This window comes from Ctenopharyngodon idella, chromosome 24, assembly GCF_019924925.1.
Source record: "Ctenopharyngodon idella isolate HZGC_01 chromosome 24, HZGC01, whole genome shotgun sequence".
In the NCBI taxonomy this organism is placed as follows: Eukaryota; Metazoa; Chordata; class Actinopteri; order Cypriniformes; family Xenocyprididae; genus Ctenopharyngodon; species Ctenopharyngodon idella.
Window position 1 is genome coordinate 20,441,103 of NC_067243.1, and position 26,125 is coordinate 20,467,227.

A 26,125-nucleotide genomic window follows, 5' to 3' on the forward strand; every position below is an offset into this window, starting at 1 on the left:
TGGATTTACATTACTCTAGTTGTGCCTTGGGTTCCTTCTTCAATGTAATAGGAATTTTCCCCTCGTCTTATAGTCCACCAGGCAAAAATCGTCAGTTTGATCATTATTCATGTCAGAAGCGCAAACAGTGTGGGATTTAGAGACTCACTGATTTGCAAACGGTTCCTGTTCAGCACGTCTGGCTGTGAACGTGACGTTTAGTGGTACTTGAGGAAGTCTGGAGTGACTGTACTGCAATTCAACTCCAGCCAGCTTGTTCGGGCCATGACATGATGTGAACCTCAGCAAAATATAAACTGGACTCCAGCCCAGATCCCAAAATTTCGATCGATTCGGATAGATTATGTTACATGGCACCATGATGTTACAGTAACACAAAGAACATTGTAAATACTCCTGCGGTAGAACTGTAGGTCCAACATCTTCAGAGAGTCCAGCTATTGAGTCACAGACTATAAACATATGAGATGCTATAAAAAAGATTGAGGTTGAGAATGGATTATGTTGTGCTGCGAATGTCCATGTTATTGTAAGGAAAACAAATCCAATTCTTTTCTTAAATTTAATGGAGAAAAAATAAGTTCATTGATGACCTTCCTATGTGACAGCTTAATTTAGCCTCTTTTTTTAGCCTATTGCATATTCTGGTGTCTTTTTTTTTTCTAGAAAATTCTGGAAATCGCATATTGTTTTTCAAATTGGGGCAATTGTGGCCTAATGGTTAGAGAGTCGGACTATTTCTTTACACTTTTCATATCACAGTCCTGCAAAGATGACAGACAATTTACTCGCAATTGCTATCCTGCGGCAAAAACATGAGGGCAATTGCGTTTTAGACCAAACATATATTGGTGACTGAGTGCGACCTGGTGAATGGTGAGATATTTTGCTAAATAAACAGCACGAGAACTTTATTATATCTGTATATAACCATCTGTATCATCTCTGAGCATTTATGAGGTTTTATGAGCGTTTGGATGTGAAACTTTTGGAAATGCTTGAAAACGCTAGTGTGGACGGAGAGCATTTTGAAACAAAAACAATTCAGATGTATCTGGATTAATGTAGACGTAGCCTTAGTCTCCTGTTGTTTCTTATGAGGAAAAAAAACCCTAGTAATCTCATATGTTTTGCCTCTAGAGTTTCAGAACAAAGTCTTAGGTTTGGCAAGGTTAAGTCTAAAGATTCCATATGAACTCAAACAAGTTCCCCCAAAACCACATTTTCTAAGCTACTTTGTGCTATATGTAGGACTGGTGTGGTATGACATTATATCCTGTGTAATGGTAGAAATGTGTCAACTGGTAGAGGTTTTGATGTACCGCATATACTTGCATGGCATGCAGTGGGCAGAACTTCTTTTAACTTATTTATATTTGAGAGAGATGATGAAACACAGAGTAATGTAAAAGTACAGAGCAAGACGTGTCCCAAACAAGTCAAGAGGAGGAAAAACTTAAGCAGAGTTTGGTTGTTTACAATTGCTGCAATGTGAATATCCTGGTGTATGTCTTCAGTCAAACTTGGACATATCAGCTGTTTTATAACATGGAATTTAGAGTCTGAATCTGAAATATCATTTTATGACGTGTTTACTGGCACAGGGGGGACCACCTGTCACTTATATGAGATCAACCAATAGCTAACCACAACCATCCAATCAAGTCCCACCCTATTTTTGTTCTTGTTTAAAGGGTTAGTTCACCCAAAAATTAAAATAATGTCATTTATTACTCACCCTCATGTCGTTCTACACCTGTAAGACCTTCATTCATCTTCGTAACACAAATTAAGATATTTTTGATGAAATTCGATGGCTCAGTGAGGCCTCTATTGCCAGCAATGTCACCGAACCTATTATAAAGCGTCGAGAATACTTTTTGTGCGCCAAAAAATTGCAGATTTCAAAACACTGCTTCATGAAGCTTCGAAGCTTTACGAATCTTTTGTTTCGAATCAGTTGTTCGGGTCGCGTATCAAACTGCCAAACTGCTGAAATCACGTGACTTTTTTGCTCGGAACCACTGATTCGAAACAAAAGATTCGTAAAGCTTCGAAGCTTCATGAAGCAGTGTTTTGAAATCGCCCATCACTAGATATTGTGGAATAAAGTCGTTATTTTGTTTTTTTGGCGCACAAAAAGTATTCTCGTCGCTTTATAACATTAAGATTGAACCACTGTAGTCACATGAACTGTTTTAAATATGTTTCGAGTACCTTTCTGGAGCTTGAGAGGTTCGGTGACATTGCTGGCAATGGAGGCCTCACTGAGCCATCGGATTTCATCAAAAATATCATAATTTGTGTTCTGAAGATGAACGAAGGTCTTACGGGTGTAGAACGACATTAGGGTGAGTAATAAATGACGTAATTTTCATTTTTGGGTGAACTAACCCTTTAAGAAGCCGTTACACTCAGTTATACATTACAATAGGGAAGAAAAGACTATCACCATTTCAATTTCATGCTGACTTTAATGATATTTCTCAACAGTGTTGTTCATTCCTTTATGTCTAAAACATTTTTAATTAGCAAAAAATGAAAGAGCAACTTCAGAGCATTAAAATATTCCTTTTGGTCTTGCAAAGGCAAGAACTGTGTTTATAATGCTAGACGCCTCTCTAACTCCTCTAGTAAATGATTAGGAGTAGTTTTATGCTAATAAGCATAAGCCCTGCAGGTGATGAAATTCCACAGGCGGGACTAAGGAAAACATGTCTCAATCTCGCACACTCACAGACAAGTGTAGGCAACCTCTGCTACATTCCGCGAACTAGCTGCCCAACAGAAAGCAGACACCTAAGACTATGCAGTACTTCATGGTTTGAATGTCTTGTTAATGACCCTGTAATTTGATTTGCAGTGAAGTTAGGGTTTAATCTAATGCTTGAACGTTTGTTTGTGCCGCTCGAAGAATGACATTGCAAACAGGCAATGGCGCTGCGATGGCTATGGATGTTAGTACCATGGAGAGGAGGTTGGAACCCACGCTCGAAATCACCCGGACAAGGTAGAGCTTCAAGGACTTGTGGGATTAGGAGGGCGAGATGATAAACTCATGTCTATGGAAACTTCTTCCAGGAGATGTTAGATTTCTAAGGATCAATGATAGGTTCTCACTTACTCTCTTTCTATTTTTACATCCCCCATTTGCTGAGTGATATTTACTGATGATCTCATTGACATCGCTGTTAGTGGCTTTTGAAAATATTGAGCCCATTTGTGGCTCCTCACTCACTTCCAGAAACTAAGTAAGAGGAGAAGTATCTTTTTAGTGGAAAAACTGGACACTAATCCAGACTGACATTGAGATACACATAAGGATTTTGGTTTTGGGTGTTAGTGCATGTTGTTTTGAAAGTTCAGGTCTGTTGTAGCTTTCTATGGAAATGTACTTGATGGTGCCTCGGGTGTTTCTTTCCAATAGTTTACTAAACTAAACCTCTGTTTAACTCTAGAGGAGGAACGACATGTTCGAGCCAACGATCGGGACTACAATGAGAGATTCAGTTATGCTGTAAGTAGTGTTGTCACGGTACCAAAATTCCAGTAGTCGGTACCAATACCATGAAAATTGAACGGTTGTCGGTACCAATTTCGGTACCACAGCAAAATCTGTTGGAACTATTATACTATTTTATATAGCCTATTTTAAAAACATATTAAATATGATTTGGAGTATGAGTGTATGTTTTTGTGTGTATATATAGGCTACCTCAATGAAATAAATTTTGAAATATAAAAAAAATAAATAAATAAATGCTCAAACATCCATTTTGTACTGTTGAAAAAACCAGCATATGCTGGTTAAGGTAGGTTTTGAAGCTGGTATGCTGGATTGAGCTGGTTTATTCAGGTCCATGCTGGTCCTATGTTGGTGCTGGTCCTAAGCTGGTCCTATGCTGGTCCATGCTGGTCCTAAGCTGGTCCTGGACCAGCTCAAACCAGCATACCAGCTTCAAAACCTACCTTACCAGCATATGCTGGTTTTTTCAACAGGGGTAACAGACGTGCGTGTTTATTTTAGCTATTCCGTCAGTGAAACAACTCACTACAGCCTGTAAAACTATTAAATAAATATCGGTAAATAATGGTAACCTAAATAATAAGAAAGTTAAATATTATTTAAAAACATTCGTTTTTTTATTTCCACACAAAGATGCATCATATAGCCTACCGCTCTGCGCTTTGAGAGGGATGTGGGACACGAGCAGGAAAGAGACCATTTTTCTTTAATAATATCCTCATGTTATCTCCTGATGTTACAAGCAACTGACACTTGTTGTAAAAAGTCTGAGGAGCGAGTTTTATCCTCAGGGTCAAGACATGTTTAATTTTGCGCTGCCAGAAAAAAGTGAAAGTAAAAATCACCAGCTTGTGTGAAACGCACAATACAAATCAACTTGAAGCACCTTATAAAGTCTAATAACAAGCACAAACTGTGTTAAATAGAAATTGACGTGCAAGCAAAAAAGGTTTCTGTCCTACAGTGTTTTTTCTACTTTACCACAGTAAAGAATTCGAATAGCCTATAATAGGCCTAAATGCGAATGAAAGAAAGAAACGTTTATAATCCCCTTTGTGAGTGAAGATTTGGGAAAAGAAACAGAGATTCCATGTTCAGTGAAAAAACTAATGGTATATTGTTAAATTCTCTGCTAATCGGGTGACCAGATCGCGATTCACAAAACAAAATACAAAGCTTAAATGTATGGACTTACGTACCTCTCTCATTCGGCATGAACCAAAATGTTTCCATGGCTGCGATGTCACATTTAATTGCTAACCTATTATTTCTTTTGTAAACAAAGCTTTGTGCTTCACTCGTGTCATATTCAAGTAAATACTGCCACAGCCCTATCAGTGGGTACCGAATATACCCCGATTCTCGGTACTACCGGTACTACAGAAATGCGGGTATCGTCACATTTTCAAAATTTCAGTACCGACTTGGTACCGAAGTACCGGTACTTTTGACAACACTAGCTGTAAGTCTATATATGTCTTTCATTGGTAACATTTTACAATAAGGTCCCATTAGTTAACATTAGTTAATGCATTAACTAACAATGTGCAATACATCTGTCACAGTATTTATTAATCTTTGTTAACGTTAGTTAATAAAAATACAACTATTCATTGTGAGTTCATGTTAGCTCAATTCCATTAAATAATATTAACAAATGCAAATTTTGATCTTGATAATGTATTAAGTAAATGTTGAAATTAGCATTAAAAGGTGCAGTAAGCGATTTCTGAGAAACACTGTTGATACATACACGACACGCTGCTGTGAGCAAGTAAGACATGCTGCTGCTGTACAATATAGCGTACATGAATTACCTGTAGCAGATCTATACAGGTGGAGCTGGGGAAGGTGGAGGGTTTCTGAAAGCATGCTGCACTGCTAAGGCAAATGCTACCCAATTATTTTGAAGGTTGAACACGCAAGCTCATTGGCTACTGATACAGCAGGAACCAATCAGCTGTGCCCTATAGATAATGATGTGATTACGAGCAGGTTGAGTTAAAGGACCTATTAGCCTGCGCCATCTAGAGTTTCATGACAGAACTTTGGATTTGGTTGTTAGTCGCCAGCAGCACAACAGCTCCAGACAAACAATGACACTCAAAACTGTCCTGTTACTATAGCTAACTTTACAACAACAGCATATCTTGGTTCTGTGAAACATAGCAAAACCAATGATACTCACATATGGAGCAGAAACAACACAACCTCGGCGTCCGTTTTCAGGCCTTTCCGCTTCAGTCTCTCCAGCTCTGAAAAGCTTTTCTAATATTAATGTGGGTCATAAAGCTCTTGCCTGATCATAACACTTCTTTTTCCTGTGATATTTCTCTGACCTTTTCTCTTTTGTAATGTCTTTCAGCCATCTCTCTTTCTACAGTCTGTCTTCAAAGCTCCCTCTTGCTCATTCTCTCTCCTCCCCCATCATGAGAGGACACGCCCCCTACTGCTGATTGGCTACAAGTGTGTTGTGTTGCTTGGTCCAATCCACTTTCAATAGCGTTTTTTTAGAAATTGCTTACTGCACCGTTAACTGAGATTAATAAATGCTTTTCAAGTTAGTTCATTGTTAATGTTAGCCAGGTTTTCACAACATAACTCGCCCAATTGCTACTCAAAACTAGCCCAAAACTAGCCCAATCGTGTTTTAGGGAGGGGTTTCATGGTAAAAATCGCGTTCTGGGGGGTATTTGACAGGGTTCCCCTGGTAAAATTTGCATTCAGTGGGCTAAATAGCATGTTATTTGGGGTCGCTTCAACCTGCGGAAATAAAAAAAAACCCTCGGCAACAGTGTAAATGAAGCTTTGACATCACAGGAATAACTTAAATTTTAAAATATACTGAAACAGAAAACAGTTATTTTAAATGGTAATAATAATTCACAATATTACTGTTTTTGCTGTATTTTGGGTCAATGAAATGTAGTTTTGGTGAGCAGAAGAGACTTATAATGTTCAAAATGTTCAAAAACATCCTACCACCCTAAAACTTTGAACATTAGTGTATCTTTAAAGCACTTAGGTCAACTTCTGTTGTTTTAAAATGTGCTATTGAAAGAAACCTTTCTTGTAACTGTCAGTTAGAATTAAAATTCAAAGTTTGAATGATTTCCTTTTCTATGATTCTTTCTCAGGACAATCGCATCAAGACAGCAAAATACAACGTTTTCACCTTCCTGCCCATTAACTTGTTCGAGCAGTTTCAACGTTTTGCGAACGCCTACTTCCTAGTTCTGCTGATACTGCAGGTTTGCCAGCCTTTTAAGGTCACTTATGAAATTACTGAAGATAAATTTGGAGTCTCATTTATAAAATGCATGTACATGACCAGATTGTATTTGGATTTCATGGATTTGGTACTACATTACACTGAAAAGGTTGTTCTACGTACAGAAACTGAAAATGTCATCCCAACCGGTATGACTTTATTTCTTCTGTACAACACAAAAGAAAATTACTTTTTTTTCCATAAAATGAAAGTTAATGTGGTCCATTGTTGGTTTGGGACCCAATGACTTTCACTGTATGGACTAAAATGGTCCAAAATATCTTCTTTGGTGTTCTGCAGATGAAAGAAAGTCATACAGGTTTGGAATGACATGTTCATTTGAGAATTTATATTTTGGGGTGAACTATCTCTTTAATGTTTTACATCACTAATACTCCGTTGTGTGTTCCAGTTAATTCCAGAAATCTCATCTCTTTCATGGTTCACCACCATTGTGCCTTTGGTGTTGGTGTTGGCTATCACAGCTGTCAAAGATGCTACTGATGACTATGTGAGAAGAATCTATTCCAGTCCTGTTTATCTTTACGACTGCGAATACTGCAATTACAAAGGCAGTCTGCTGTCTGTGGGCTGCCTAAAATAAGCTAAACTGATGTTTGCTGTGATTGATCTGTTTTGGATTTTAGTTCCGCCATAAAAGTGATCAACAAGTCAACACCCGGCAGTCTCAGGTACTCATCAAAGGAAAGTAAGTGCATTTATGCCACATATCAGCATTTTCTGCTATATGTCTTGCTGTTGAGATTATTATACAATTATTGAACTGTAAATGCTTTAAGAGATGTTTAGGAAATGAATAACGATTTGTTGCAGAACAAACACATGAAAATGTCTCTCCTTCAGATTGCAGAATGAAAAGTGGATGAATGTAAGAGTGGGTGATATCATCAAACTTGAGAACAATCAGTTTGTTGCTGTAAGTTTGAATCTTTTGCTAATATACTACAGCCAAACAGCAAATATAAAAAATATAGCAGATATGGCAATCACATCATGTACGTTGTACTAATCATGATCCAAAGACTCAAACAACATCAGATATATTATTTTATGCCAATTGATTCAAAGCTTATGAGCAGATTTAACCCTAATTGTCAAAAACTGTTCTGATACTGATTCATTTCAATAAGTTGTCAATAACATTGTCAAGATCCAGACTCGCTTCCATGTCTTTAAGGTCAAATTCATTAGTTTCTTTCTTTTTTCTTTGGAATTAAATAATTAATTATAATTATAAAAACTGGTCTGAAGATCATATGTCAGTTTTGCTTAAAAAACATAATTAGGAATTCTGGCTGATGCAATAAGCTAATAATTGCTTTCATGTTATGACCTATAACTGAGAAATGGCCAATATTAAAATGTATTCTATTTATATTATTTTGTCTATATAAATAAATAATAATAAAACACAATATATAAAAATAAAACAGTAAAAACTAAAATAATTTGTATCAATCATATCATATAGTCATGTGAAAAAGAAAAGACATCCTATTGAATTATATGGTTTTATGTATCAGGAAAAATCATCTGGTCCTTGGCAGGTCTTAAAAAGAGGTAAATACAACCTCAGATGAACAACAACACATGACATATTACACAGTGTTATTATTTATTTGAAGTTCTCCTGTGGTGATAATCAAGTTTTTAATGTTGTTCGTGTGTCTATCTGGTGTTTTTAACATGCTTTAAGACAAACCATGTGCAAATTTATAAGTTAACACCATTGCTGAGTATTTTCTCTTTAAAACTTCAATAAACCAAAGACAGTCTCAAACCCGCGGTTTGAAATAACTGGTGTTTCTGACGTCACAAACTACCTTGTAACCAATCACATCAACGTGCCGACGGGCTTTAGCATATCATTAACTGACCGCGCAAGGGAATCTCAAAAAAAGGTTATCCCGGTATATTTTTCTGTTGATATGAAAAATCGAGTAGATTTAGCAATATGGCGGGTGTATGATGCATATTACGATGTTATGATGAACTTTCTCCAGTGACGTTCTGAGTTGTTCAAAGCGTTTCTAAGGATATTGATTGTTAGAAGGCAGCTGTCTGACTCTGACATGGCGAACGGGAACAGGTTTGTGTAACATTAGCAACACATTATTAGCTGTTTGATAATGTAGACAAGCAAAACGCTAATCATATTAATTGCCGTTATATGTCCGACGTTGTAAAAAATGATACCATTGTGCAGCGTTTACCTCGGTAAGTTGACCGAGTGGATCTCGTCTGAACTTGTGAGAGTGAGTGGGGGCGGGGCTAATTATCATATTCATAGATCCGTGTATATTAAATGAGGCAAGGGTGTAGAGTTACATTCAAGCTATTTTAAGGCTTTAAGATTTTTTTTCACAGGAAAAAACGTTTAAATATGTAATTTTGGTGATCAAAGATGAGTTTTAAGGGATAAAATTATTGACTACAGAGGGACTTTAACAAAAACTGAGAAGCCATGTGTGAAAAATTAAGTACACCCTTACTGCTTCCAAAGGAATTAAGAGGGAAAGTAGCAGTCAGGCGCTGCTAATCAAATGTCTTTTATTAAAGGGATAGTTCACCCAAAAATGAAAATTTTATGTTTATCTGCTTACCCCCAGGGCATCCAAGATGTAGGTGAATTTGTTTCTTCAGTAGAACACAAATGATGATTTTTAACTCCAACCGTTGCGGTCTGTCAGTCGTATAATGCATGTCAATGGGAACACCATCTATAAGAGTCAAAAAAACATGCACAGACAAATCCAAATTAAACCCTGCGGCTCGTGACGACACATTGATGTCCTAAGACACGAAACGATCGGTTTGTGCAAAAAAACTGAACAGTATTTATATCATTTTTTACCTCTAATACACCACTATGTCCAACTGCCTTGAGCATCCGGTGTGTGAGGTCTGAAAACGTGCTCTGATGCCGGAAGTGATCTCTCCTGCGTATACTTCAATGAGTGCGTCCAGCATCAGAGCACGTTTTCAGACCTCACACACCGGATGCTCAAGGCAGTTGGACATAGTGGTGATGTTTTTTTTACTCTTGTAGATAGAGTGCCCACTGCCATGCATTATAAGATTGACAGACCGCAACGTTTTGAGTTAAAAATCATCATTTGTGTTCTACTGAAGAAACAAAGTCACCTACATCTTGGATGCCCTGGGGGTAAGCAGATAAACATCAAATTTTCATTTTTGGGTGAACTATCCCTTTAATTGATCATCAGCAAGTGTGACCAACTCTATAAAAGCAGAAGTTTTGGCAGGTCTGGAGCATACAGGTGTGTGTTAACACAATGCCAAGGAGGAAAGACATCAGAAATGGTCTTAGAGAAGCAGTTGTTGCTGCTATCAATCTGGGAAGGGTTACAAGGCCATTTCCAAACAATTATTCTACAGTAAGGAAGATTATTCACAAGTGGAAAACATTCAAGACAGTTGCCAGTCTTCCCAGAGACTGAACAAACCTGAACAAACCACAAGACTTCTGGAACAAAGTTCTTTAGACAGATGAGACCAAAGTGGAGATGTTTTGCCATAACGCACAGTGCCACGGTTGGCGAAAACCAAACACAGCATATCAGCACAAACACAGCATACCAACGGTCAAACAAGGTGGTAGAGGGTGATAATTTGGGCTTGTTTTGCATTAACAGGACCTGGGCACCTTGCAGTCATTTAGTCGACCATGAACTCCTCTGTATTCCAAAGTATTCTAGAGTCAGTCATCTGTCTGACAGCTAAAGCTTGGTCGAAATTGGGTCATGCAACTGGACAATGATCCCAAGAACACCAGCAAATCTACAACAGAATGGCTAAACAAGAAAATAATCAAGGTGTTGCAATGGCCCAGTCAAAGTTCAGACCTCAACCAGACTGAAATGCTGTGGCAGGGCCTTAAGAAAACTGTGCATAAACAAATGCCCACAAACCTCAATGAAATGAGGAAACGTTGTAAAAAAAAAAAAAAAAAAAATCCTCCAGAATGATTTGAGAGACTAATAGAGTCATACAGAAAATGATTGCTTCAAGTTATTGATGCTAAAAGTGTCTCTACAAGCAACTGAATCATAGGGTGTACTTAGTTTGTCACAAATGGCTTCCCCATTTTGGCTTTATTTTTGTTGAAGTCGGCATGAAGCGGAAGTTGTGATTGTCTTTTCTTCTTTACTGTAACGTCTACCCAATTGAAACAGCATCTGAAATGAGAGAGCGGGACATGATTTCGTCCTTTGGGAACTGATTTGATCGTTGGAAGTTGGGCGTTGCTAACAAAACGGAGGCAGATCTGAATGCCCGTTTGCAGTCAGTGGGGGATTTCTCTCCACCGGACTCAATGCGAGCGCACTCACGTACTTTACTGTGAGAACTTTATTTATTGAGGATGACGAGGACGGTCAGCGGCACTAAACAGCGAGAGAGCGCGCGAGAGAGACTGACGCTGCGTGTCTGTTGGCGCAGAGCAAGCGTTTTCGGTTCATTACTATGGAAGTTGAGCCTCACGTTCGCTCGTAAGTTAAGTGTGACGCTCAACTTCCGTAGTAATGAATCTAAAAACGCTCTGGTCGCTTCTGCTCCAGTGGACACGCAGCCTGACTGACTGAGCGTGTCCTCCATCAGGTTCCTTTCAATGTTTTAGGGGCGCTGTACACTTTTTACCATATGTTTCAATTGGCTGCCATAGACATCCAGCTAAGAGCGGAATAAAAAACCCTAACTAACCTTGGCACCTAAATATAACAGCTATACCATCAAACTGACAGAAAAAGATTTTGATGATCCCAGCATGTCTGGCATTATCTGCAGACTTTAGTGGGTGATAGCACTGTATTGTAAAGAGTGGAGTAGACTCATCCAGCACATGATTTATGAGTTTTGCACACTCTCTCTTCTGTCTACAGGCTGACCTTCTCCTCCTCTCTAGCAGTGAGCCCTATGGACTGTGCTATATCGAGACTGCAGAGCTAGATGGGTGAGAGATTTTCTGTGAAATGTGTATGGTGATGCTTATATACACCCTTTGGACGTGTTCAACATCCAACACAAGCATCTCAAATTCGATTTTGTGACTGTATAGCACAAACAAACATGAGCTTCTTTCATTGTATCGACTCTTTCCAACAGAGAAACCAACCTGAAGGTGCGCCAAGCCTTGACTGTAACCTCAGACCTCGGGGACGATGTTGCAAAGCTTGCTGACTTTAATGGTAAAGCTTTTATTCAGACACACGATTAGTGCACCATCAACAGAAATGAACTTGAGTCAACGCGGGTAAACATTAACACTTATTGCATCCGTCACATTGATTGGATTGATCTCTGTGGCTTTCTTTTGCAGGGCCATTGGTATGCTCGCGTATATCTTTCGAAGCTGTCAGGAGCGTTTGTAATAAGATTTGTAGTGTTTTTGCTTGGATACCATTAAAGTTAAACTAGAGTGTAGCCAATGGAAAACATGATATTTTTCAGTCGTTGCTGTAGCAGTATCGCTAACGCTTCTAATTATGATTAGAGATTTGAACACACTCATTCCATATAGTTTGTAATACGAACACAAACGATAGTTCAAAATATGGCTTTAAAGGGTTAGTTCACTTTATTACTCACCCTCATGTCGTTCTACACCCGTAAGACCTTCATTCATCTTCGGAACACAAATTAAGATATTTTTGATGAAATCCAAGAGGTTTTTTATTCCCCATAGACAGCAATTTAACCACCACATTTAAAGGGTTAGTTCACCCAAAAATGAAAATTCTGTCATTAATTACTCACCCTCATGTCGTTCCACACCCGTAAGAACTTTGTTCATCTTCAGAACACAAATATAAGATATAAGATATATATATATATAAGATATATATAATATATTTTTGATAAAATCCGATGGATCAATGAGGCCTCCATTGACAGCAAGTTAATTTACACTTTCAAACGCCCAGAAAGGTATAAAGTTATATTTAAAACAGTTCATGTGACCACAGTGGTTCAACCTTAATGTTATGAAGAGACGAGAATACTTTTTGTGCGCCAAAAAAAAAAAAGAAATAATGACTTTATTCAACAATATCTAATAATTGTCGATTTCAAAACACTGCTTCACGAAGCTTTACGAAGCTTTTGTTTCGAATCAGTGGTTCAGAGCGCCAAAGTCACATGATTTCAGTAAACGAGGCTTCGTTATGTCATAAGTGTTTCGAAATTTCAGTGGTTCACCACTGGGGGGGGTGTGACTTTGGCAGTTTGATACACGCTCCATACCACTGATTCGTTGGCTTCATGAAGCAGTGTTTTGAAATCGCTCACCACTAGATATTGTTGAATAAAGTCGCTATTTTTTTTTTTTTTTTCACAAAAAGTATTCTCGTCTCTTCATAACATTAAGGTTGAACCACTGTTGTCACATGAACTGTTTTAAATATAACTTTATACCTTTCTGGGCATTGAAAGTGTTAATTGTCTTGCTGGCAATGCAGAACTCACTGAGCCATCGAATTTTATCAAAAATATTTTAATTTGTGTTCCGAAGATGAACGAAGGTCTTATGGGACTATGTGGACTTATATGAACTAACCCTTTAAGGTCCAGGAAGGTACTAAAGACCACTACAAATGGCTGTTTCCTCAAATAGCGACCACCCACAACACTGTCTAAAAATGTAGTTATAATGCTGTTGGGGATTTTTTACATAATATTTTTAAAATATAGAAAAGTTGCTATGCTAAGTGGTTCCTTTTGGCGAAACAACGATGACCTTTCACACGGATAATCTGCAGCATGTTGTTATCTGCTAGCTGGTTTGTGTAGGCTATGTACGCATCGGTCTTTGGATTGGTACACAATAGGTGAAAATGTCAAATAATAAAGGTGAGATATGACAAAAAGTCGAAGCTATTGATAAACCAAAAATAGCCAGCTTCATCCTCCAATTATATGTTGTCTTGAACGTGTCTCCCAGGGGAAGTCATCTGCGAGCCTCCCAACAACAAACTGGACAAGTTCACAGGGACTCTATTCTGGAAAGATAACAAGTACCCACTGGACAACGAGAAAATGCTCTTGAGAGGCTGTGTGCTCCGTAACACCGAGTGGTGTTTCGGCTTGGTTATCTTTGCCGGTACATTTCTCTTCAATATTCCTCCATTAAATGTCGTAGCCGGATGGCATTTTCACGGACGATTGATTAGCTATCTTGAGTAGATGTTCCTCAGAGACATATTGACTGCCTAGTTCTTCTGCCTCATCTGTAATTAATGTTATTAGCTATGTTTAGCTCCTAACGCACACCATGATCTGTCCTGAGATGAACTGGGTTTTCTGCTTCTCCGTCAGGACTCCAAACCAAGCTCATGCAAAACTGTGGGAGGACGACGTTCAAAAGGACCAGCATCGATAAACTGATGAACACCTTAGTGCTGTGGGTGAGTGTGTGTGCTGCATGCTGGGACTGATCGACATGTGGCATCTCACTTACTCATGCCGCCAGCCTTTTAAAAGGGCAGTTCAATTTGTTATTGTAAAACGCTTTGCATGCGTTAAAGTGATAGCTCACCCAAAAATGAAAATTCTGTCACTCACTCTCATGTCATTCCAAACCCATAAGACTTCCGTTCATCTTCAGAATGCAAATATCAGAAATATCTCTCTCTGTGAGATTTCTGTCCTTAAATCTGTTCATCATATAAAGCAATCATGTCTCTTCGGAAGACTTGGATTAAACCGCTTGATTCATATGGATTTATTTTATAAACTTTTTGAAGCATCAGACAGAAAGTTCTCAGATTTCATTAAAAAAAATCTTCATTTGTGTTTCAAAGATGAATGAAAGTCTTTGGAATGACTTGAGGGTGAGTAAATGGTGACAGAATTTTCATTTCGAAGACCAAAATGATTCCGTGATGACATATTTCCTGGTTTTCCAGATCTTTGGGTTTCTCATCTGTATGGGGATCATCCTGGCCATCGGAAACACTATTTGGGAGCAGAGCGTAGGCAGCAACTTCTGGGCGTATCTTCAGTGGAAGGAACTCACGATCAATGCAGTCTTCTCTGGCTTCCTGACCTTCTGGTCCTACGTTATCATCCTTAACACTGTTGTACCCATCTCACTTTATGTTAGGTAGGTCAGATCATACAATGTGGTGGTAAACTGGTTTTGCTTCAGGACCCAGACTTCAACACAGTAACACAGTACTGTAAAAAAAAAAAAAAAAAAGCAGACAAAATTGTGAAATTGTATATGTGCTATGTATGGAAGCCCATTTCCACCACTTGAGGAAAAAAATCATGCTTTGGTAAATCATAATTATGACACAAGTCGAAAGTTGTATGACTTTTTATGTCATAATTATGACTTTTAATCTCATAATTTTCACTTTTTATGTCACAATTATTACTGTCATAAAGCTTTTTATTTCGCAATTATGACTTTTTGTCTTAATTTTGACTTTTTATCTCATAATTATGACTTTATGATTTTTTATCTTATAATTAACACTTGGTTTCATAATTTTCACTTTATCTCATAATTATGACTAACTATATGTCATAAATTCAGCTTTTTATTTCACAATAACTTTTTGTCATAATTTTGACTTTTTATCTCATAATTATGACTTAGTATGTAATGATTTTGATTTTTATCTTATAATTAAGACTTGGTATCTCATCATTTTCACTTTATCTCATAATTATGACTATATCATAAATTCAGCTTTTTATTTCGCAATAACTCATAATTTAACTAACTATATGACTAACTTTATGTCATAAATTCAGCTTTTTATTTCACAATGACTTTTTGTCATAATTTTGACTTAGTATGTAATGATTTTGATTTTTATCTTATAATTAAGACTTGGTATCTCATAATGTTCACTTTATCTCATAATTATGACTAACTATATGTCATAAATTCAGCTTTTTATATTGCGCAATGACTGTCATAATTTTGACTTTTTATCTCATAATTATGACTTAGTATGTAATGATTTTGAGTTTTTAATCTTATAATTAAGACTTGGTATCTCATAATTTTCACTTTATCTCATAATTATGACTAACTATTTGTCATAAATTCAGCTTTTTATTTCGCAATTAACTTTTTGCCATAATTTTGACTATTTATCATAATTATGACTTAGTATGTAACGATTTTGATTTTTTAATCTTATAATTAAGACTTGGTATCTCATAATTTTCACTTTATCCCATAATTATGACTAACTATATGTCATAAATTCAGCTTTTTATATTGTACAATGACTCATAATTTTGACTTTTTATCTCATAATTATGACTTAGTATGTAATGATTTAGATTTTTTTTATCTTATAATTAAGTCTTGGTTTCATAATTTTCACTTTATCTCATAATTATGACTAACTATATGTCATAAATTCAGCTTTTTATTTCACAATGACTTTTTGTCATAATTTTGACTTTTTATCTCATAATTATGACTTAGTATGTAATGATTTTGATTTGTATCTTATAATTAAGACTTGGTATCTCATCATTTTCACTTTATCTCATAATTATGACTATATCATAAATTCAGCTTTTTATTTCGCAATAACTCATAATTTAACTAACTATATGACTAACTTTATGTCATAAATTCAGCTTTTTATTTCACAATGACTTTTTGTCATAATTTTGACTTTTTATCTCATAATTATGACTTAGTATGTAATGATTTTGATTTTTATCTTATAATTAAGACTTGGTATCTCATAATGTTCACTTTATCTCATAATTATGACTAACTATATGTCATAAATTCAGCTTTTTATATTGCGCAATGACTGTCATAATTTTGACTTTTTATCTCATAATTATGACTTAGTATGTAATGATTTTGAGTTTTTAATCTTATAATTAAGACTTGGTATCTCATAATGTTCACTTTATCTCATAATTATGACTAACTATATGTCATAAATACAGCTTTTTATTTCGCAATGACTCATAATTTTGACTTAGTATGTAATGATTTTGATTTTTTATCTTATAATTAAGTCTTGGTTTCATAATTTTCACTTTATCTCATAATTATGACTAACTATTTGTCATAAATTCAGCTTTTTATTTCGCAATTAACTTTTTGCCATAATTTTGACTATTTATCATAATTATGACTTAGTATGTAACGATTTTGATTTTTTAATCTTATAATTAAGACTTGGTATCTCATAATTTTCACTTTATCCCATAATTATGACTAACTATATGTCATAAATTCAGCTTTTTATATTGTACAATGACTGTCATAATTTTGACTTTTTATCTCATAATTATGACTTAGTATGTAATGATTTTGAGTTTTTAATCTTATAATTAAGACTTGGTATCTCATAATGTTCACTTTATCTCATAATTATGACTAACTATATGTCATAAATTCAGCTTTTTATTTCGCAATGTCATAATTTTGACTTTTTTATCTCATAATTATGACTTAGTATGTAATGATTTAGATTTTTTTTATCTTATAATTAAGTCTTGGTTTCATAATTTTCACTTTATCTCATAATTATGACTAACTATGGCCTGGTTTCACAGACAGGGCTTAGCCTAAGCCAGGATTAGGCCTTAGTTCAATTAGGATATTTAAGTAGTTTTTATAAAAGTACACTAGAAAAAAAACATTACTGGTGTGCATCTTGAGACAAAACAATGGCACTGACATTTTAAGATATATCAGGACAAGTTGCTTTCAGTTAAATCAGCTCAAACATGCATTTTAGTCTAGGACTAGCTTATGCCTTGTCTGTGAAACCGGGGGTATATGTCATAAATTCAGCTTTTTATTTCGCAATGACTTTTTGTCATAATTTTGACTTTTTATCTCATAATTATGACTTACTATGTAAAGATTTTTTTTTGTCTTATAATTAAGACTTAGTATCGCAATTTTAACTTTTTATCTAAACATTCTGGCTTAGTATATGTCATAATTTTGACTGTTTATCTCATAATTGTGTTTTTAAAAAGCATGCTGTGGTAAATCATAAATTTATGCCAGAATTATTGACTTTTTATCTCATATTTTTTACTTTTAATCGTAATTTCAACTTTTATGTCATAAATATCTCATAATTTCGAAATTTTATTGAAAAAAATGTACAGACAAAAACAAGATCTTACAGAGAAATAAATTATAAAAAGAAAGAAATTATTAGAAATAAAGTATATATATATAATATATATAATTGGGAGGTAGACAACACAAGTATTACACACTTTTTCACCTTTTTTCCCACCTGAAATCAGACCTCGTCATTAACATGAAACTTATTGTATTACAGTGTAGAAGTTTTGCGGCTGGGCCACAGTTACTTTATAAACTGGGACAGACGAATGTACTACAGCCGTAAGGACACTCCCGCCGAGGCGCGGACCACCACCCTCAATGAGGAGCTGGGCCAGGTGGAGTTTATCTTCTCAGACAAAACAGGCACCCTGACCCAGAACATCATGGTGTTCAATAAGTGTTCCATCAATGGGAAGACCTACGGTACGCTTAAACACTTCCTGTTATACATCCACACTTGTGGGTATATTTATTGATAGCTGTGATTCTGTTTGTCTAGGTGATGTTTATGATGATTTTGGGCATAAAGTGGATATTACAGAGGTAATGAAACCAATTGTTGATTTAAAATATTTGTAAATTAAAATATATAAACAGACATTATCCAGTGTGGTGAAGTATTTGGCAGTCACGCTTGTCTCTGACTCTTGTAGAAAACACCATGTGTAGATTTCTCCTTCAACCCACTGATGGACCGGAAATTCCGTTTCCATGACAGCAGTTTGGTCGAGGCCATCAAGCTGGAAGAGCCTCTGGTGCAGGAATTCTTCCGTCTGTTAGCGCTCTGCCACACCGTCATGCCAGAAGAGAGAAATGAGGGTAAACTGGACCACAGACTCCTTAAATATATCTTCATATCCTAGTAGCATATTTGTTGTATATGCAGCAGAAGAGATTTTGAGTGGAATTTGATTGAAATGCCTCTGAAATTATGACTTGTTGAAGGTGAGCTGGTGTATCAGGCACAATCTCCAGATGAAGGAGCGCTGGTTACTGCTGCACGCAACTTTGGCTTCGTATTTCGATCCCGAACTCCAGAAACCATCACTTTATATGAGATGGGTCAGGCGGTCACCTATCAGCTACTGGCCATTTTAGACTTCAATAACGTCCGGAAGAGAATGAGCGTTATTGGTTGGTTCATCATTTATTCTTCAAGAATAAATGACATGCATGTTTTTTTTTTTAAATAAATGATGTAATCTTAGTCACAATCTTGTCTGATACCTTTAATATTTCACAAAAGCTATGAATCATCCCTCACATAATTCTCTCTCTTATGGGTCTGTATGCATAATTCATCCATTCATATAGAGGAATCAATAGCTGGCTGGTCTGTTGAAACTGTTTTATTGTATACTTGGACATTTATAAGTGGCGCTCTCATTTCCTGTCTCTTCCGCAGTGAGGAACCCAAAAGGGCAGTTAAAGCTTTACTCAAAAGGAGCCGACACAATACTCTTCGACAGGCTGGACCCGTCTACTGAAGAGCTTATGTTTACTACCTCAGAGCACCTTAATGTAAGTCTCTATTGCTTTCCTGTAGAAAACATCAGCTGGTCCCTATGTTGTGGATGCTGATCACCAGTCTAGTACTATGGTGTGCTGCCACTAACAAAAAAGAGTACCATTATATTACTGTTTTTGGCACCCATTTTTGGGCATGTATTGTGGTGATAACATGTTTTTCTGTGAATGTACCATGTTATTTGGATGCGATAACACGGTAAACCCATGTTTTGGGGGCATTTACATGGTAATACCATGTCAGTTAGATGCAATACCATGGTAAGACTATGTTTTGGGGCATTTACCATGGTAAATACCACTGTTTTGGGGCATGTGCTGTTGTAATACCATGCTATTTGAATGCAGCACCATTGTAAAACCATGTTTTGCTCATGTACTGTGATAATATCATGTTATTTGGATGCAGTACCATTGTAAAACCATGTTGTTGAGTATTTACCATAATAATACCATGTTTTTTGGATGTGATACCATGGTAAGACCATGTTTTGGGGCATTTGCCATGAAAATGTCTTGTTTCCTCCACATGTTCTGTGGTAATACCAAAGTCCCTTTAAGACAAGTCATTTTACTCGGCGGCCATCTTTGAAACGCCTCTCGGGCATTCAAGTGCAGCTCCTATCTCTTTGAATGGGGAAACATCAAATTCTCCAAAGCTGTTTGCCAAGCTTTTGAATAAATTTTATATTTGAAATCACCAATGAAATATGACAACAACTGTCTCATAAATTTTGTTTCTAAACGCTCGAATCATGACAAAAAACTGTATTTTTCAGGCTGGATCAAGCTAATATCTCTTGTGCCTCATTTTGGAGGCGCGCGTCTGACTGTTTCTAAAGGAACCGGAGCTTCTAACAGCCGCTGCAGTGAGGCGATGACTTTACCAAACGGCGATTGGCTCTTATTTAGAAGGCGGGACTTATTCCGCCATATTGCGTGTCTTGTGTTATTCTAGTCTTTGGTAATACTATGTTATTTGGATGCAGTACCATTGTGAAACCATGTTGTTTGGCATTTACCATGTTAATGCCATGTTTTTTGGATGTAACATGGAAAGACCTTGTTTTGAGGCATTTACCATGACAATACCATGTTATTTGGATGCAATACCATAGTAAAGCCTTGTTGTTGGGGATTTACAATGGTAATACCATGATATTTAGATATGATACCGTGGTAAAACTATGTTCTGGGACATTTATTTGGATACAACACCATGGTTAGACCATGTTTTGGGGCAAGTACCATGGAAATACCATGTTTTTGGGCATCTTGTTGGGCATTTGCCATATTATTTTGATGCGATACCATGGTAAGACCATGTTGTTGGGTGTTTACCATGATAAAACAAAGTTATTTAGATGCAGTACCCTAGTGAAACCATGTTATTGGACATTTACCATGGTAATACCATGTCATTTGGATGCAATACCTTAGTAAAATCTTTGTTGTTGGGGATTTACAATGGTAATACCATGTTATTTAGATATGATACCATGGTAAAACCATGTTTTGGGCCTTTATCATGATAATACCATTTCTTTGTTCCATAATTTCATGTTCCATGTTCTTTTACCATTTAATTTACCATGGTAATATCATGGTATTCTTTGTACTTTTAGAGTAAAGCAAGTACTAGGAGTGCCACGTAAACCTTGGTATCGAAATACCGTAGTATTACCGTCTGATACTGATGCTATTACCAAACTTTGGCCTAATTCAGACATCACTAAAAACCTAATAATTGTAAGCTTCGGAATATGCAGATTCTTGTATTTTTAAAGTAATTTCATTCTGTGTTTATTTCTACTCCACTCAATGTCTGGACTATTGAAGCGCTTGAGAATCGTGACACTTAGAGATGTAGACGCACCGTTCCGCTTGACAAATTACAACAAATACACACCGTGAGTGTCAGAGCAGCACAGTCGATACAAAAGAGGCTCATTTTCTCCAGGGCTGAAAGCTCGGTCTTAGTAGAGATGGGCTTTATTTTATTCAGATTAATTCCATTAAGTTTCTTGTAGGCTTTTCAGATGGAAAACACTTTATACAAACACATCCGATGTCTCCAAAAATTGTGATTCATTAGTGTCCTTGCCTGCACATTATTGTTACCATTGATATTAGCTACTTTGACAAAAGGTACTTCTATTGCAAACACCATATGAATTTCCTCAGAAAATGTAGTTTTTAGCAGACAAACCATATTCAAAGAAACAATAATGCTATTGTCTAGAGCTTGACCGGTCAGTCTAAAAGCAGCCTATGGGCCGTACTTATTATCAGGCTATAATGAGACGCTGTCCATCATTCATGTCTCATTTACAGCTTTCTGCGGTTCTTCAGAGAGCAATAAGACTCACGTCACAGGAGAAGCTATGCTAGGGGGTAAAAATAGCATGCTTTTTAGAAGCTTAACAATAGCAAACACATCAAATCAGATTAAAGATGGGAAGAACTGCGTAGCGTGCTCCTTATTTTCACTGAAGAAATATTTGATATAATTATAATTGACTGAGTTTCGTGGTGAGAGATAAATATATCCTTCTGCTAAATGAGTGCCCTCTGTTTCTGTGCGGTAGGAGTTCGCCGGGGAGGGTCTGAGAACATTAGCGCTTGCGTACAAAGACCTGGATGAAGACGTGTTTGATGAATGGATGAAGAAACTGCTGTTCGCCAGCACGACCCTGGATAACAGAGAAGAAAAACTCGGGGCTCTATATGAAGAAATAGAGCAGGGCATGATGGTAAATGTGACTGTACCAACTAATGTGATTATCTATCTATCTATCTATCTATCTGTCTGTCTGTCTGTCTGTCTATCTACCTATCATCTATCTATCTATCTATCTATCTATCTATATGTCTGTCTGTCTGTCTGTCTGTCTGACTATCTTTGTCTATCTGTCTATCTATCTCTGTCTATCTATCTGTCTGTTTGTTTGTCTATCTATCTATCTGTCTATCTATCTGTCTGCCTATCTATCTATCTATCTATCTGTCTGTCTGTCTGTCTGTCTATCTATCTATCTGTCTATCTGTCTATCTATCTGTCTGCCTATCTATCTATCTATCTATCTATCTATATGTCTGTCTGTCTATCTCTGTCTGTCTATCTATCTATATGTCTGTCTATCTATCTGTCTGTCTGTCTGTCTGTCTGTCTGTCTATCTATCTCTGTCTGTCTATCTGTCTGTCTGTCTGTCTGTCTGACTATGTCTGTCTGTCTGTCTATCTATCTCTGTCTATCTATCTATCTATCTATATGTCTGTCTGTCTATCTATCTCTGTCTGTCTGTCTATCTATCTGTCTTTCTGTCTATCTATCTATCTATCTATCTATCGATCTATCTATATGTCTGTCTGTCTGTCCGTCTGTCTGTCTATGTCTGTCTATCTATCTCTGTCTGTCTGTTTATCTATCTGTCTTTCTGTCTGTCTATCCATCTATCTATCTATCTATATGTCTGTCTGTCTGTCTGTCCGTCTGTCTGTCTGTCTGTCTGTCTGTCTGTCTGTCTGTCTGTCTATCTATCTATCTATCGTCTGTCTGTCTGTCTATCGATCTGTCTGTCTGCTTGTTTGTCTATCTATCTATCTGTCTATCTATCTGTCTGTCTATCTATCTATCTATCTATCTATCTATCTGTCTGTCTATATATCTATCTGTCTGTCTGTCTGTCTGTTGTTATGAAGTAATGTTGGTGGCGTCTGAAAGCTTAGGCAGTGACTTGTTGCTCAACTGTCACTGAATGGAATCTACAGGATTGTAAGAAAACTGCCTGTGGAGGCAGTTTTCAGATGTAGCCATTGATTCTTCTAGATGCTAATGCTTACAGTCTATGCAAATAGTACACAACAAAGTATCAAACATTTTTTTAACACAACAGTATGTCCCAGTTCTACCACTGTCTAACCACACACTTAAAGGTATGACATTTTCCATCATTAGTGAACTACATAGTTTTCAATTGCATAGCATTAGTATGCAAATTAAGACACATTTTAATCTACAGTAGAAAGTTAAAAATCCCAGATGAATCATTTAGTCATTCACAATGGTTTCATACTGCATTATATGTTACATTTTGCTTTTGAAACAATGTCTTTCATTTTCCTGAAGCTGCTTGGTGCTACAGCCATAGAGGACAAACTTCAAGAAGGAGTTCCAGAGACTATTGCCTGTCTGACCTTGGCCAACATCAAGATCTGGGTGCTCACCGGAGACAAACTAGGTAACCAGTGCTACTGAGAACCTATAGCATTCACCGAAGACTTAATTGAGACACATTCTCACTGTCTTACACAACATAATGAAGAATCTATTGTGATTGCAGAGACGGCAATGAACATCGGCTACTCGTGTAACATGCTCAGAGACGACATGAACGAAGTGTTTATAATCTCAGGTCACACCATGCTTGAGGTTCAACAGGAGCTCAGGTGACATTTCACACTATGGTTAATTATTCATATATTCAAATACATATTAGATAATACATAATACATTGAATGAGTCAGATTCACTAAAAAAAGTTATTCTTGCTACCTTTCTAAACAAAGCCTAAAGGTCTTAAGCCTGTTTTGACACATTGAATTGAACTATTGTTCATGATTGTAAAATAAAATGTCATTTTCTGATGCTTTGTGCAAAGGACTGCTAAAGAGAGAATCGTGGGACCCAGCAAAGATAAATTCAGCAGTGGCCTTGACATGGAAAAGACAGAACTGTACTCAAGTGACTCTGTCTTTGAAGAGACCATCATCGCAGAGTATGCTTTAATCATCAACGGACACAGTTTGGTAAGGTCTCAGTCTGGGTCCTGAAGAGGATTTGACTTAATCGCTGTCTTACAGTTTTTCTCAGTCGCTTTGGTACATTTCTCAGATCAGAACTGAAATTCTCAAGACTACTTGTTCAACCACCACATCATCTAGTCACTTGTGCACATCATAAAAGCAGTTTTACACTAATTTGTTGACAGACCAACAGTAAATACAAAACTGATAATCCTGTCCAGTCTTTTGCAATCAATCTCCCATATATAGTAGTGTCCATTTGTACTGTTAAAATTGATATATGCCATACAGACAAAGTGATTGTGCAGTTTCAATCACTGTCATAAAAACCGTAGCCATAGTTTACATCTGAAATATTCATCACTGTTATATTGACAACATGGCTAAGCATTTTGACTATCTTGTTCGAGAACAATGACACAAAGACTTGTCATTCTGATGGCACTGATATGTTCATTGACATAAATACTTGCTTTTGAGAGATGAACCAAGGATTTTGAGCAAGTTACAGGCTTTTGCAGGTAATCCAATATGTTGTGCTGTTTGTACGAATTGTTTCGAGAAATGAACATACTATTTTGCAAATTTTAAGGATATTTGAGAAATGTACCAAAGCAACTGAGAAAAACTGTAATAATGTGTTACTAAGCTCCTAACGATGGTCGTTGTCTTCAAAAAGAACATTTGGTTCAGCATTATCCTGAAAAATGTAGTTTTTAAGGTAGAGAGTGGCTGAAATTGGTTTTGTTTGGATAACTGTCTTTGAACCCAATGACATCAACTCACTTAATTGAAACAAATTTTGACAGAGTATACATGGCATTAAATTTGAGGTTTGTGTGTACTGATCTAACATGAAGGCTCATGCCCTGGAGGCAGACCTGGAGCAGATCCTGGTGGACGTGGCGTGTCTGTGTAAGACAGTCATCTGCTGTCGGGTCACTCCTCTGCAGAAAGCTCTGGTGGTTGAGCTCATAAAGAGACACAAGAGAGCCGTCACTCTCGCCATCGGAGACGGAGCCAATGACGTCAGTATGATCAAGAGTAAGACGTCACTTGCCTGCTAATGAATGCCATATTACATCCAGAACATCAATCAATCCAATCTATCTATCTATCTATCTATCTATCTATCTGTCTGTCTGTCTGTCTATAGATAGATAGACGGACAGACAGACAGATAGATAAATAGATAGATAGATACATAGGCAGACAGGCATAGATAGATAGATAGATAGATAGATAGGCAGACAGACAGGCAGACAATCTATCTATCTATATCTATCTGTCTGTCTGTCTGCCTATCTATCTGTCTGTGTGTCTGTCTATAGATAGATAGATAGGCAGACAGACAGAGATAGATAGATAGGCAGACAGACAATCTATCTATCTATCTATCTGTCTGTCTGTCTGTCTGTCTATAGATAGACGGACAGACAGACAGACAGGTAGATAGATAGGCAGACAGACAGACAATCTATCTGTCTGCTTGCCTGCCTATCTATCTACCTATCTGTCTGTCTGTCTATCTATCTATCTATCTATCTATCTGCCTATCTATCTATCTATCTATCTATCTATCTATCTATCTATCGATTTGCCTATCTGTCTCTCTATCTATCTATCTGTCTATCTATCTACTTATGTAATTATCTATCTATCTATCTATCTATCTATCTATCTATCTATGTCTGCCTGTCTGCCTATCTATCTATTTATCTATCTATCGATTTGCCTATCTGTCTGTCTCTCTATCTATGTCTATCTATCTACTTATGTAATTATCTATCTATCTGTCTGTCTGTCTGTCTGTGTGTCTGCCTGCCTATCTATCTATCTATCTATCTATCTATCTATCTATCTATCTATCGATTTGCC

The 26,125-nt window shown here is 36.7% G+C and overlaps 1 protein-coding gene across 7 annotated transcripts in view; it reads left to right on the top strand.

Annotated features, from left to right (window-relative positions):
- atp8b4 (ATPase phospholipid transporting 8B4) overlaps positions 1–26,125 on the top strand; it is a 44,313-nt gene that overhangs the window by 11,770 nt on the left and 6,418 nt on the right. For 4 of the 7 annotated variants that reach the window (XM_051884818.1, XM_051884821.1, XM_051884824.1 and 1 more), the window contains 20 exons: positions 3,459–3,517; positions 6,664–6,777; positions 7,210–7,308; positions 7,445–7,506; positions 7,662–7,734; positions 11,720–11,790; positions 11,943–12,025; positions 13,777–13,935; positions 14,151–14,239; positions 14,741–14,937; positions 18,128–18,336; positions 18,413–18,456; positions 18,567–18,732; positions 18,859–19,047; positions 19,319–19,434; positions 22,029–22,193; positions 23,571–23,682; positions 23,785–23,890; positions 24,103–24,250; positions 25,108–25,291. In XM_051884818.1, the coding sequence (XP_051740778.1) occupies positions 3,459–3,517; positions 6,664–6,777; positions 7,210–7,308; positions 7,445–7,506; positions 7,662–7,734; positions 11,720–11,790; positions 11,943–12,025; positions 13,777–13,935; positions 14,151–14,239; positions 14,741–14,937; positions 18,128–18,336; positions 18,413–18,456; positions 18,567–18,732; positions 18,859–19,047; positions 19,319–19,434; positions 22,029–22,193; positions 23,571–23,682; positions 23,785–23,890; positions 24,103–24,250; positions 25,108–25,291 (2,445 nt within the window). Of the gene's footprint in view, positions 1–2,914; positions 3,011–3,458; positions 3,518–6,663; positions 6,778–7,209; positions 7,309–7,444; positions 7,507–7,659; positions 7,735–11,719; positions 11,791–11,942; positions 12,026–13,776; positions 13,936–14,150; positions 14,240–14,740; positions 14,938–18,127; positions 18,337–18,412; positions 18,457–18,566; positions 18,733–18,858; positions 19,048–19,318; positions 19,435–22,028; positions 22,194–23,570; positions 23,683–23,784; positions 23,891–24,102; positions 24,251–25,107; positions 25,292–26,125 lie in introns of those variants that run through there. The other 3 variants (XM_051884819.1, XM_051884823.1, XM_051884825.1) reach the window with 3 other exon arrangements.